Source organism: Prionailurus bengalensis, chromosome A1, assembly GCF_016509475.1.
Source record: "Prionailurus bengalensis isolate Pbe53 chromosome A1, Fcat_Pben_1.1_paternal_pri, whole genome shotgun sequence".
Taxonomy (NCBI): Eukaryota; Metazoa; Chordata; class Mammalia; order Carnivora; family Felidae; genus Prionailurus; species Prionailurus bengalensis.
In genome coordinates this window covers 209,137,979-209,153,412 of record NC_057343.1, presented here as the reverse complement: position 1 = coordinate 209,153,412, position 15,434 = coordinate 209,137,979, and the positions used below count along the sequence as shown (strand labels likewise).

Below are 15,434 nucleotides of genomic sequence, written 5' to 3'. Positions count from 1 at the left end.
CATTCTCTTTGGTCTTTTCTTCATTTTTCTTAGCCTCAAACATCTGTATTTTCCCTTTGTTTTTGAAAGACATTTTCTTTGGGTTAGGCTGGCGTTTCTTTCTTTGGGTATTCTAAAGATACCATTTTACCATCTCCTAGTTTCCATGATTTCTGTTGGGAATCAGCTATCAGCTATTACGTTCCTTTGAAAGTGATGTCTTTTTGTTTTTTCTTTTCCCCCTGGAGCTGCTTTCAAGATTTTTATTTATCTTGGTTTTCAACAATCTTACCATGATGTGCATACATGTTGTTTTCTTCGTATTTCCTTATTTGGAGTTTTCTAAGCTTTGTGAACATGAAGCTTTATCACTTTTAGAAACAAAAGTTCTGGCCACTGTCTCTTTAGATATTTGCTTCTGCCCATTTTCTCTTTCTTCTCTAAAGACAAAGTTCTGTTTTATCACTTTTGTTGTGTTCTGTTCGTTTCCTTCTTGTCCCCGCTCTGTGCTTTACCCTGGATATTTTTATTGACTTTTCCTCCAATCTACTAATAATATCTTCTTGTCCAAAATGAGTTTTTCATTGAGTTCAGAATTTCAGGTATTCTATTTTTCAGTACGAGAACATCCATTGAATTCATTTGTATATTCCAATTATCTGGTGAAATTCTCCATTATTTCATCTATTTTCTTCCTTCATTTTCCTGAACAAATTACTCATGATTGTTTTAAAATCTTTTCCCTCTACCTGCACTATCTGGATCACCTGTGGGCATGTTTCTCTTTTGGGTTTTTAGTCATATGGTTGTATCTTTTTGCATGACACTCAAATTAATAAGTGAATGTCAGGTATTGTGAATATTATAAAAGGTCTAAGCGATGTTATCTCAACCAGAGGTGGTTTATCCTTTCCTCTGTTAGGTAGATTAATGGGGGCTGGTGGTGATCATCTTATCCTTATCACCAACCGAGTTAAATTGAGACTACCTTGTAATTCTGAGACTAAGTATACCTTTGGTTTTCCTATGTTCCTGAAGTATGATCTTCCGGTGCTTTCAACAGAGCTTAGCCACTATTTCTCTCCTCAGCAATAAGAGACTAGGGATCTTTTCTACATATTTCCTAAGTTTTGAACTTAGATCTTTAGCTATCCACCCAGAATGGCTTCAGAATTTGGGAAGTGTCAAGAACAGGAAATCAGCTATGAAAGATCCAATTCTGTCACCTTAGTACCACACAAATGCCAAAAGCTCTTTTGGTTTTCTGATCCCAGCAAAGGCCTACCTGGATTTTCAGCTTCTAATTATATATTAATCAATAAGTGGCCCCAAGAAAAAAAGTAGTTGCGTATAACCAGTGTAAATTCACGACTTTTAGGCCTTCCAACTTTTGCCCACGGCCCCTCCTACAGGCCATCTGCAATTGCATGCACTGGGAGCTGCAGCATATTCCACCATGCTTTCCTCAGGACTGGACATCACAGTCTTTGCCCTGCACAGTCTTGTTTCAGCAAATGTCTAAAGGGGTAAATCAGACGTGGTCTGAGGAATTTTCCTGTTTCTAGGCTTGTCACTCCATACCTGCATGACTGCCAAGTAAGTCTGGTCTTCTACCAGGCCCACGTCATGTTCTTAGCCGTTAGCCTAGGCCCCAAATCTGCAAATGCCCCAAAGGCACCTCTAGGTGCTCAGGGCAACTCTCAAAGAATCTTCCTTGTCTAGAATTTTACTGCTTACACAGCTCTATACTGCTTTAAATATATGACTTTCCTAATTATTCAGCTTTTCTAGTTTCCATAACAGATGCTATGAGCTATCCCATTCTACTCTGAAGTAAGAGTTTAAAAAATACATTTTTTAAAATTTACTATAAAAAAATTACAATTAATTTACAACCCTGATAGACTGTCTATTCTGATAACACTATTATATTAAATCCATACATTTTTCTGTCTGAGGCTAAAACGTATCCCAGATAGTAGAAATAAATGCCAGGGTAAATTTAAAAAGGGATTTTTAAGAGGAGGAAGATTTGGGGCTAACAATAGAGACAGTAGCAATGAAAACAGTTCTTCTGTATGTAGTAAATGGAAATCAAAGTATCAAATCAGAATCACATTTTGTAACATACAATTAATAAAAGTGAGGACAATATTCTCTTGGCACACTACATAATGATGATGAATAATATCCAGGGTAACCAATATTCGTTGAATATTTACTATGTGCTAGGTATTAAATAAAACATTTTATGTACATTAGAATCAACATATATAAAGTACCCAGAAATACTGTCTAACTCATTATAAGCATTACATGAGTGTCGGCTGGTGTTACTACCACTACTATTATTATTATAGTATTTACTGTTCACAATAAATCTTTTGAGTTGAAAACCATGACCTTCATTTTACCTAAGCAAAAATGGGCCCAAGAAAGGCTTATAACTTAGTCAAAGTCATAAATCTAATAGGCCACTGAGCAAAAAAATCAAAACCAGATCTGTATAGTACAAAGTCTATGCTCCAAATTACTATGCTATTCTGGGGAAATCTTGTTAAAGGAAAAAAGAACTAACATTTGTGGTTTTAAAGAAGTATATACAAGCAAAGACACTAGTGTACTTAAATGTCTGCCATATTCTTTTGAGGGTTTTTTTTTTTTCACTTAAGTCTTTGCTAATCTGCTTTACAATTACATAGGAATAATAAACAGGCCTATTATATTACCTTCCTTTACTATAATTGTCTCACCAATGCTAAAATTATAGTTTTTCTACTTGATTAAAAAAAAAACAGGCTAAACATATCAAAAGTGCTAGTTTATTCCCATTGGACTCCCATTAATAATGAACATATTTGAAATCACTTAACTAAGGAGAATATTGTACTTAAATATGTTAGTTAATTATAAAGGCTGTCACTTTTATAATCTCAAATATTTCTACTAGCCCTAATAAAACCAGACTACAAGATTTAAGACAACTTTCATAAAATAATTTAGACAGATACATGACAGAATACATCTTTTATACCTTGCATAATTTCATACCCAAATATTAAATTGTAAAGTATTTTAAAAACAAAGATTCGTACTCTATTTCTTTGAGTTGCTAACAAGTATTTCCAAGTTCAGAGAATTTTAGCATGGGTTAATAAATAAGTAGTATATAATAAGCAGGAGTTATTCACACAACGTACTAAAGTTCTTAAAAAGAAATGGTTCTCTTAAACAAATGTGTATGTAACCTGACTTGTGCTCTAATTTGATTAATAAAGTTTTCACAGATAATAAATAAAAACAACTTCACTTTACATGTTGATGAAATATTCTTGAGAAGACTATTTTCAACTCAGTCCAAACTGAATGAGTTATAAAATACTGCTGGGGATAAGCCAGTCTTCATTAATTTAGGTTTGGTAATTAATGCTGTGCTGCATCTGTTAACTTAAAAATTTCAAAGTATGTACTTAAAGTCATATCTTAAAACTAGAAAAGGATATTAAAGTTCCTACCTCTAATTCTACATCCGCTCGCACATATTGTCGGGTCTTTGGATGATTAAGGAGGTGCAAAATTGTAGTAATGAGGGCCTCATTTATTCGACTTAATTGGCAATCGATCACATTTTTCAAGATGGTGTTTAGTCCACCTCGAAGGGCCACCACCTCTGGATTCTGAAGTGCTAAAATAAAAAAGAAAAACTTAATAAATTTACGTAGGAGATAAATAATAAAAAGTAATAAATCGGGGATTTTATTTTGAAACTTAATTTCCTTTCTTACTTGAAAAACTTTCTAGTCAAAGACATTTAAAACATGAATAATATATAATAAGAGTCACTGAATATACCTCCCCAAACCCTGAATTTTTTTAACGTCTCTGAATTGCTTTTTTTGTGTCCTTTGTCCATATTTTACTGGAATAGTTCTTCTTCCATATCAATTGCAAGAAATTCTTCAACCAATTTCAAACCTTTTATCTGTTTTGCAATTTAACTTCTGATTTTAAGCTCAGAAACAGCTCCCTTAAAAGATCAGGCATTTTCTGATCATGTGCGTACATATGTGTGTTTTAAATGAGTTCATTGACCACCATTTCAGTTTTCAATCTGTCAGGAAATTGAGTTTTGCATTGATAGCTCAATTTTTTTCAAATGTTTAATCAATTATCCCAGCATGTTTCCCAGGCTGATTTTTATCCTTCTGATATACTAAAATTTTCTACTTACCAGAGTCTGCAACTCAATTCTTTTTCCTTTTTTCTCTCTTAATAATTTAGCTTAATAGCTTTTTTAAAAATAAATTAGAAATGAAAACCTTTACATTCTCTTCCATTTATTGTCTCTCAAAAATGTTTACATGGTTGGATATCTCCAGTTTATTCTAGCTTAATTTTAGAATTAGGTTTCTTCTATTTTTTCTAAATCGAGGCATAATTACATATAGTAAAATCCACAGATCTTAATGCTACAGTTCAACAAATTTTGAGTAATTTTTATTCTCGTTACCAACATCCAATCAAGATACACAAATTTCATCATCCTAGAAAGTTCCCTAACGCCACCCCTTCCACTACACAGACAACCAATGTTCTCATTTCGACCCATATAGGTTAGTTGTATATTATTGAGAATCAATTGGACAAATTCAACAGTCAAAAGTAACCCCCCCACACACACACAAGTCTTACATATTTCTTACTAAGTTTATTATATACAGTTTTCTTTTCTACTTTGGAAATAGTATCTTTTTCTATTATACTTACTGATTATTGCAGAAACACAAAATAAATCTATCAAATCTATACTGTCACATGTTGCCACTGTATTGAATTACTAAAGTTCTGTTTTTCAGCTGATTGAGTTTTCCAGATATATCATCTACAAAGAGTATCTTCTTTCCAACACATAAACTTCATTTATTATTTAAACTTACTAGCTTGGCTGAAAGTTTTTAGCAATACAAATTAGGATTTAACGTTTATAGTATTTATAGAGATCCACCATTAAAAATAATACAGAATATTGGGGTGCCTGGGTGGCTCAGTTGGTTAAGCGTCAGACTTCGCTTAGGTCATGATCTCACAGCTTGTGGGTTCAAGCCCCGCATCGGTCTCTGTGCTGACAGCTCAGAGCCTGGATCCTGCTTCAGATTCTGGGTCTCTTCTTTCTACGCTTCCCCTGCTCATGCGTGCGCTTGCTCTCTCACAATAAATATTAAAAGAAATTTTTTTAAAGAATATAGAATGTTGATCTGAGATAAATATTTTAGAATATAAACAAAGGAGGCTTCTAATTATTTTACTTTATGTATGTGTATAGGTATGTGTGTGTATACGTGTATCTATGTGTATATGTATATAAAATGATAGTTTCATTAAAAAATTGGTAGGTTTCCATATTTTAATACTTTCATTTATATTATACTATATAAGAACTCTCTCTGTTCCTTGAAACAATTTTTTTAAGACAAAACTACCTGAATGAGTCTTTTTGGAGGCAATTATTTCATCAAGTACTTTTATGGTTTTTGATCTACTATTTTCTATTTTTAGTTGATTGAAATCCATTCATTTCAAATATACATAAAAATTATCTCATAATTAAAAAGCTCCTATTTTCTTCTTCATTTGTATATTAATCTTTTGTTTCTATGTTTTTCAAACAATAGTGTGTATATGTTTGTGTACCTGTGTATGTTTCTCTTCCAATTACCAGATTTTTTTAATGTTTATTTACTTTGAGAGAGAGAGAGAGAGGGAGCGAGAGCGAGCAAGAGCACGTGCACGCAAGCAGGGAAGGGGCAGAGATAGAGCATCCCAAGCAGGCTCCGCACTGTCAGTGCAGAGCTGGGGGCAGGGCTCAGATATCACCATCCATGAGATCATGACCTGAGCCAAAATCAAGAGTCCGACACTTAATTGACTGAGCCACTCAGACGCCCCTGACATAGATTGTTTAAATAATTTTTTTCTTTAATTAAGACTCTTCATTGTTGCTTTTCTCCTGCTTACCTTGAAATTGATTTTCTTTCCTTCTTTTTCTATTTCTTGGGCTCACGTACTCATTTTCAATGCTTTTTGCTTAATTATAAAAGCATCTTACAGTAAGTTAACTCTAAATATAGCTTTCCAAGCATCCCATACACTGACATGTCAAATTTTTATTATTTTCAAAATGTCATTAATTAGGGAGTGCCTGGGTGGCTCAGGCAGTTGAGCATCAGACTCTCGATTTCAGCTCAGGTCATGATCTCATGGTTCATGGGATCAACCCTGCACTGAGCTCCGAGCTGGCAGTTGCCTGGGATTCTCTCTCTCTCTTTCTCTCTCTCTCTCTCTCTCTGCCCCTCCCCCAGTTACACACTCTCTCTTAAAATTAAAATAGACTTTTTTTTATTTTTTTTTTTATATATATTTTTTAAACGTTTATTTATTTTTGGGACAGAGAGAGACAGAGCATGAACGGGCGAGGGGCAGAGAGAGAGGGAGACACAGAATCGGAAACAGGCTCCAGGCTCTGAGCCATCAGCCCAGAGCCCGACGCGAGGCTCGAACTCACGGACCACGAGATCGTGACCTGGCTGAAGTCGGACGCTTAACCGACTGCGCCACCCAGGCGCCCCTAAAATAGACTTTTTTTAAAAAGTACTTAATTTTTAAAAAGTCCTTAATTAAATTTCCGACTGTCGTATTTTTCTTACTTTTATGTTTTTTTGAAAGAGTGTGTGTGCAAGTGGGGGAGGCACAGAGTAAGAAAGAGAATCTTAAGCAGGCTCCACGCCCCCTGTTGAGCACCCCCGAGGCTCAGCTCAACCGCACAACCCTGAGATGACCTGAACCAAAATCAAGAGTCCAACACTTAACTGACTGAGCCACCCAGGGGCCCCCTGACTTTGTCTTTAAATTCACAGGTATTGTGAACGTATTTCTAAATCTTCAATAATAGGGTCTGATTCTCTTATTTAGTTTAAATTCTGTCATTAATTTATTACACCAAGAGTGAATGTTAACCTATACCAGCTCTAATTTTGGTGGGGAAAAAAATTATCTTACCATTTAAAACTGTATTTTTTGGTTTGAAGTGAGGCTGAACTTTTTTTTTTCAATATATGAAATTTATTGTCAAATTGGTTTCCATACAATACCCAGTGCTCATCCCAAAAGGTGCCCTCCTCAATACCCATCACCCACCCTCCCCTCCCTCCCACCCCCCATCAACCCTCAGTTTGTTTTCAGTTTTTAAGAGTCTCTTATGCTTTGGCTCTCTCCCACTCTAACCTCTTTTTTTTTTTTTTTCCTTCCCCTCCCCCATGGGTTTCTGTTAAGTTTCTCAGGATCCACATAAGAGTGAAAACATACGGTATCTGTCTTTCTCTGTATGACTTATTTCACTTAGCATAACACTCTCCAGTTCCATCCACGTTGCTACAAAGGGCCATATTTCGTTCTTTCTCATTGCCCTGTAGTACTCCATTGTGTATATAAACCACAATTTCTTTATCCATTTATCAGTTGATGGACATTTAGGCTCTTTCCATAATTTGGCTATTGTTGAGAGTGCTATAAACATTGGGGTACAAGTGCCCCTATGCATCAGTACTCCTGTATACCTTGGGTAAATTCCTAGCAGAGGCTGAACTTTTTAAATATGTTGATTAGCCATGTATTTCTTTGAGAATTATTTATTTTTGCTACTGATCTGTATATGAGTAAGTTATTTGCCAATCATGTCTGTACCATTTCTTTCTTTCTTTGTTCTAGTACTGCATGTTTTCTTGTCTCCTTACAATCAAATCTATAGCTGCTGAAATCTGTTTGATTTTTTTTGATAATTCAAGACTCCTCTTCCTTACAATGATCAGATAAATATTCATCCATTTTTTACCCCGTTTTTTCCCCCATTTAACTCTTTAATGCTTCTGCATTTAGATTCTTCTTCCTTCTTTAATGTATGATGGAGTTTGTTGTTTTAACTCACATCAAGATACAGTGTGGTTAACTAATGTCTGAGACCCAGACTTTAAAGGATTTTATTCTAATTACTGGAATTTGGACAATTCCTAAAATCTGATAAGCTAAATTTTTCATATCTTTGTATCAATGACTAAGATTTCATGTATGAAAGGCATTTGAAGAATATCATAGTCTTATATTCTTTCTAAAACACTACATTTTTTGGGGCGCCTGGGTGGCTCAGTCGGTTAAGCGGCCGACTTCGGCTCAGGTCATGATCTCGCAGTCCGTGAGTTCCAGCCCCGCGTCGGGCTCTGTGCTGACAGCTCAGGGCCTGGAGCCTGTTTCGGATTCTGTGTCTCCCTCTCTCTGACCCTCCCCCATTCATGCTCTGTCTCTCTCTGTCCCAAAAATAAATAAAAAACGTTTGAAAAAAAAAAAATTTTTTTAAAAAAAAAAAAAATTAAAAAAAAATAATAAAACACTACATTTGTATTACTTGAAAAAAATTCTGACCCAGTTCACATTTAAAAATGTTACATTCTTATATATATACTTTCTAAAACGCCTCATTTGTATTACTTGAAGACAATTCTGACCTAGTTCACAGATAATGGCAATGCATGCTCGGACCATTCTGTCTCTTTCTTGAAGTCCGTCATTTCCAACTGCTATTAATGAGTTGGCCACAGAGCTAGGAAACAAGGAAGCATTCACAGTAATCATCTGGAACAGGGAGGAATCAGAAAAAGAAGTTATTTATTTCATAATACATGTTTAAAACCTATTATGTTCAGATTGAGGTGTTCACAACCATAGAATATTTATAAGATCCAAGCATCAATTTTAATCTTCTTCTTCATGGATACATTTCAAAGGATTACTAGATCTAATAATTAATGCAACAGATATTAATAATCATTACTATGGAAAAATGTTGGCTTTTTTTCCCTAATAGTTCAGACTATGAATCAGTTAACTGACAGGATGTAATGTTTCTGAGATTCTAAGCTCCTGTGGAGTAGGCACTGTATTTTACACATTTCAGAACCCAGACGAAGGAAATCAGTGGTAAACAGTTGTCAACACACTGCTGTACTATAACATTCCTGACTCTTCCCCTCATATAATCACCACCAAGGTATGTTCCACCAATTTACCTCATTATGCATACTCTTTCTCCCACCAAACTCTAATTTGGACCCTCATTCTTTTTCACGTTACTGCCAAAGATGCCTAATAATCTCCCTGTCTCTAGCCATGACTTGTTGCTACGCAGACGGCAAAGTTAGTAATCCATAATCGATCTTTAATATTTCAAGAATTATGATGCAAATAGTATGTATCTGGTGACAAAACTTTTTGGATGAATCGTACTTTAAATGAAAAGTTTAACTGGAATACTGAAAATAGATTTGGAATCTATTCCAAATTTGCAATACTGAAAATAGATGACATATTTTCAGTTTGGAAATCAGAAAGAAAATAAATTATGTAGTTAATTACTGTTTAATAAATAAAGACTATTTGGTAGATGAACTATTTCAAAATAACAGGTCCCTGGAGTGGGAATAATTAATCTGTACTAGATGTTATTGGATTTATAATCCTGTGTATCAAGGGCAAGTGACTTGCCTAAATGAATCCCTTTCAATTGTAAAAAATCTGTGATACGTTAATCTCTTATTACATGAATAAAGAAATAATACATGAAAAAAATTGATGGCTTCATTGCGGCTTCAATTAGGCAATGAGTAGAATTTCAATTGGATAAAGAATAAGAACAGCCGAAAAGCAGGAAAATTATATAGAAAATGAGTGAGACAAAACCCAGGAAAGATTTCCTGGATTGGGGGGGAATATCAAGAGACATTGAAAATGAACCAGCAAACAAAAAATCTTCCAAATGAATGAGACAGGTGAAAGAGAAGGAAAAATAACATGGATATTCCTTAATTATTCATGGAACAAGGTATCCTAAAACAACAAATGTTTCTTGCTTTTCTTTAAAAATAAAGAAGATTAATACTTATACAGAAAATTTTTGAACTTTTAAAATGCATACAAAAAACGACAATGACCTAGCCATTGTAATGTTAATATTAATTTCTACTAAGTCAGTTGCCAAGATGTTGCTCAAAAAAAGAAATACGTACTTTGGTTGTTAAAATTACCAAGGAAATTACAGTTCCTCTAACCAATACTGGCCACTATTCACTCAGCAAGTATATTTTCCTTTTAACTCTATCTGCTTTTAGCTAAACCAAGGAGGACCCCTGAGCCATCATTCTTCCTCTGAGCCTGTATACCTTCCTCTGAGCCTGAGCCTTCCTACCACCAAGTATAAGCAATTTTCCTGCTCTTGGATTCACCAATGATATCTGCCTTAAATAACTCTGTTATTTCAGAACAGAAGAAAATAGTATTTTTCTTATAGCCTTACTAAATTGTAAAGGGTATGTTTACTTTTACTGGGCTGTTTTATAAACTAAATTGTAACGTGCCAAAACCTTTTACAAAACTGAAATAAAATATTTACTGAATAATTCAGAGAAGCTGAATTTAACTGTTTGAATCTACCTGGAATTGTCTTTTCTTCTGAATGCAATTTTTAGAGCAGCAATTCCCAAAGAATGGTCCAGAAAATAGGTCTCTAGGATATTTTCAGAGATTCTGTGAAGTTAAAACTATTTTCATAATAATACAAAGACCTTATTTGTCTTTTTTACTCTCCATCTCTCACAAGTATATACTGAAGCTTCCAGAGGCTCCATAGAATGTGAAATCACAACAGATTGAGTGCAGAGGCAAATATGACAATCTAGCTACTACCTTCTAGCAAGACAAACATTTAAGAGATTTTCAAAGATCTCAAGTAATGCCACTGTGTTCACTAAGTTTCTTTTTGGAAAATATGGTTATTTTTATAAAAATGTTTATATGTGATGGGCTTCTCGTTTTTAATATGCTAATATATATTTTAATTGCTCATGCATAATTCCTAGTATGACAAATATTGACATATATCAACTCAGATAACCAAAGTTACTTTTGTTCTTCAGAAACAAATTTGGTTTTCTTGAATTCTCAAAATCATGGCAGAAGGAGAGACTGTATGAGTAAGTAAAATCCATACATCTAATTTTTAAATTTAAATTTGAAGAGTCAAATCACAGTCCCAATGCAATAGTTCACCTGTAACAAAAATATTGTAATCTATCTTCAATATCACTCTTACTAGAATTGTGAATTTTTTTTAAGACACTCATCCATTTACTTCTTCCTTACTATGCTCACCTGTGGGTACCATTACTAACTACAAGCTGGACAATTGGAAGAAAAAGGAGAAAGAGGAGATCTAGTTAATGTACAAATTCTATGTTGCACTGAATTCAAAGGTGGGTAAAGAGGAGAAGGGTTAAAATTTTTAATGTTTTAAAAATAACTGAAATAATTTTAGATGTTTTTACATTAAAACAACTATATACTGCATGAGTCTCATAAATGTTTAGGATAAAACATAGTACCTAGGATGAAACATGAAAAATTCTTACATAAGCTGATTTCTAACCAAGTTAAAACTCTTAGTTCACGGTGTTCTTCTGCCATTAGGGTATCACATTAAATAACAATAAAAATTCCTTGAAAACCTTTTATTAGAAGTGTTACAGATTATCCTTAACATTATTGCAGAATTTAGATTTTGACCTTTTATCCTGTAACATGGTCTGAACTGCTTATTGTAACTGCCTATGGATTGTATCCAAATTCATCTCCAAAACAACCAGCTTGTAACTAGTTGTGACATGCATTTAAATGGTATTAATTCTAAGCATACAAGTAACAAAAATCAGAGTGGGGAACAAGTAATTCTCTTTCTCCAATAACATATCAAAGCAGTAATTTCATTTACATGTCTATTACAGGAAGAAATACAGTAGTTCCTCCCTACCCCCTTATCCATGGGGGATATGTTCCAAGACCCCCAGGGGATGACTGAAACCACAGATGGTACTGAATTTTATAAGTAAACTATACTAAAAGCCTACTTTTGACTGGAAGTCTTACATAGTCAACACATATTTTGTATGTTATATGTATTATATACTGTGTTCTTACAATAACATAAGCTAGAGCAAAGACACTGTTAAGAAAATCATAAGGAAAAGATAATGCATTTATGGTTCTGTACTGTATTTATCGAAAAAATCCATATGTATACATATATTGTCTGTGTGTGTGTGTGTGTGTGTGTGTGTGTGAACCCACGAAGCTTAAACCCGTGTTGTTCAAGGGTCAAGTATACTGTTTTTTACTGTACCTACATACTATGATGAAGTTTAAATCATAAATTAGGCACAAGAGATTAGCAACAATAACTAGCAATAAAATAGAACAATTATAACAATATATTGTAATAAAATTTATGACTGTGGTCTCTCTCTCAAAATATCTTATTGGACTGTACTTCCCCTTCTTGTGGTGATGTAAGATGATAAAATGCCTATGTGAGGACGTGTGTGAGGTGATGCTCTAGGTACTGTGACATAACATTAGGCTACCACAGACCTCCTGACCATATGGCAGAAGGCAAACCAAGCTTGACCTCGGGTAATCAAAACTGCAAATAAGGGGGGACTGATGTATTCTTTACAATGAACATTTAATCAAAAAATACTGTGCTAGCTGTACCCGATCACATAATCACACAAAATATTTATGCTTACCTCTAGGTTTAATAGGCCTATTTACCTCATATAAGTTTAACCAAGCAAAAATGTTTAATGAGAATTTAGCCTTTTTTCTAGAAAGATTTCATAAAACAGTCTAAATCTAAAAATGTAAAATATTTAGCATGAAAACCAAAACTCTGCCTTTTCTCTCAGACATAGAGCATACCTTTCTGACTAATCGAAGTGCTTGTGTCCTCTCTACCTCGTTGCTCTGCTGTATGTCAATGCACCTAAATAATACACAAAATATTTAATTATTGATAAAAAATCTTAGTAAACAGTTTTTTGTATAATACCACCAGATCAGACCCATCTTCATAATGTTATATGGTATTTTAAATTTTAACACATGTGATTTTTCAATACCAGCAGATATTTAGTTAACTTACATCTCTCTAGTGATATTTGTTATAATAGAGCATTTCAAAACTACTTCATTTAAAACTCCAGAAAAGAAGAATATAGTAAATAATTTACAGAATTATGTACATCAATAGAGAAATAATGAACTTATAAAAAAGCTAAGTATCAGAAATCTACTGAAAAGATTATTCATCTACCTTTGATAAAATTCACAATTTTATAAAAACTGTGAAGGAAAAACTTTTCCAGCTTATGTTTTAGTTTAAATGTGATTTTTAACCAGAGCCTACATTTTATATATTATGACTGAGTTAAAAGTCACATACTAGCCACAGGAATTCTATTTTTCCAAATATAATTTAATATCTAAGTGCACTTCAAAACTTAATGCTCAATCAGATATCACTTATCTAACATTTCTCTGTAAAATTTATTAAATTACTCAATTTCTTAAGAGTCATTGGTTTATGTAGCAGAATAACTCATTTTTATTTACGTTTAGGTAGTTCACTATTCTAATCAATACATATAGATAGTTTGCTACTGAAAAAGCATTTCTTCTATCTGAATACAATTAAATCTAAGGCAATTTTATTAAAAAGTAAATAAACACAGAATCTCATTTCTGGCCACAACAAAGTAGCTGGATCACACCAACCCTCCAGCCAAAAACAACTATAAAGATTAAGTAAAATACTTCCTTAAAAAAGTATTTTAAAATACTTTTAAACTGTTAAAAGGGCAATGGATGATAATCTCTGAAAAGAGATGGACAAGCTCCACATCCAACCAGGCTTTGTCCCGAGAGGCACGTGTCAATCCCCACTTTTAGGGAAATAGAGTCCTAGCAGAAAACAAAAGTCTTGCAACACTGGAGTGACAGGTTGAACTTTGGTTCAGCCAATGTGGCTGTGACTTAAGGGGAAAAATCCCAGAGGAAAGAAAACATAGGAAAGTGAATGCAAATCTTCATGCAACCTCCTCTCCAAGGCACCTATCAATTCCTATGTTGTGCGGAAGCAGGGTAAAAATCCAAGAAACCAAACAAAAAGCTACTGCTGCAAAGCTAAGGAATTAAGCAGAAATTTCGGCAGGTGCATAATACTCTACAATAGATAGTAGGACTCAAGGCTGGTCAAGGTGAAGAGGTTCTGCTAAACATCTACAACTATTACTTGAGATCCCAAATATAGCCACTCCATAGAGCAAAGGCAAAGCTAAAAGTAAACTTTAACAAAATCAGTGTGATAAGCCAACATTCTAGAATAAAGCTCAAGTGTCTTAAGAGGAAAACAGCATGATCCAAAGGCAGATATCCTGAATACATAATTTTTACATTCAATCATATAATAATATGAAGTATGCTTTAAAACAAAACAAAAGGCCAAGTCACCAAAATCCAAGAAAAGAAAATTACAACCAAAATAGAACACTGGTGATTCACATATTGTTGTTGTCCTAAGAAGGCTATAGATGCCTATGATAAATATGGTCAAAGTAAATAGAAGGAAACATGGAGAAATAAAGCAGCGACCTAGAATCTTTAAATAAGAGTAAAACAAATCATAGAAATACAGTAACAGAAATTAAAAATTCAAGAGACTGATTTACTAGCAGGACAGAGTTAAAAAACAAACAAACAAACAAAACAGGTGAGTAGAAAGTAACCACACTAAAGCACAGAGATTTACAACAGAAGCTGAAAATACAGTAAGGACATCAGAAACCTGTGGCACAGTGAACAGATCCAACACTTCTCCCAGATATGGGAGAAGAAAGAACAGAAGAGAAGAAAACCTTTTAAATAGCCAGAGAAAAAGATGTATCACTTACAAAATATCAACAAGAGACTACTTACTGTTCAGGTTAAAAAAAAAAATCCAGAAGACAGTAACTTATTTAAAGTATTGAAAAGAGGAACCAGTCACAAAAATAGCCTTCAAATATGAAGGCAAAAAGAGAAACATTTACAGACAAATAAAAGATGAGAGAGAATTCATCTCAAGAAGACCTGCATTACAAGAAACAGTAAAGGAAATTCATCAAACAGAAAGTGATGCAAGATGAATGAAAATGTGCAAATACAAGAAAAAATGACATCAGAATGAGTAAATAATGTAGGTAAAGCTCAACAGTTCCAGTTTAAAACAGTAGGGTTTTGTAGGGTTACAAATATATGTAGGAATAAAAACTATAACAGTAATACAAAGAGCAGAAGGGAGATGATATAAACCATTAGAGGTTTCCTGCACTGTTCTGGTTGTAATAAAACGCTAAACCTGAATATCAAGGATATGAGTTGTAATCTCTAGGGCAACTGCTAAGCGAAGACTTTATAACCAAGATATTAATAGAAGAGGAAAAGAAATTGTGCGCTATCGCAAAAGAAACAAAAAGGAGGAA

At 33.9% G+C, this 15,434-nt stretch overlaps 1 protein-coding gene across 6 annotated transcripts in view; it reads right to left on the bottom strand.

The window, feature by feature from the left end:
• RICTOR (RPTOR independent companion of MTOR complex 2) overlaps positions 1 to 15,434 on the bottom strand; it is a 123,699-nt gene that overhangs the window by 49,296 nt on the left and 58,969 nt on the right. For all 6 annotated transcript variants that reach the window (XM_043599551.1, XM_043599566.1, XM_043599557.1 and 3 more), the window contains 3 exons: positions 12,835 to 12,898; positions 8,535 to 8,661; positions 3,495 to 3,664 (listed from right to left, as the gene is read on the bottom strand). In XM_043599551.1, the coding sequence (XP_043455486.1) occupies positions 3,495 to 3,664; positions 8,535 to 8,661; positions 12,835 to 12,898 (361 nt within the window). The remainder of the gene's footprint in view (positions 1 to 3,494; positions 3,665 to 8,534; positions 8,662 to 12,834; positions 12,899 to 15,434) is intronic.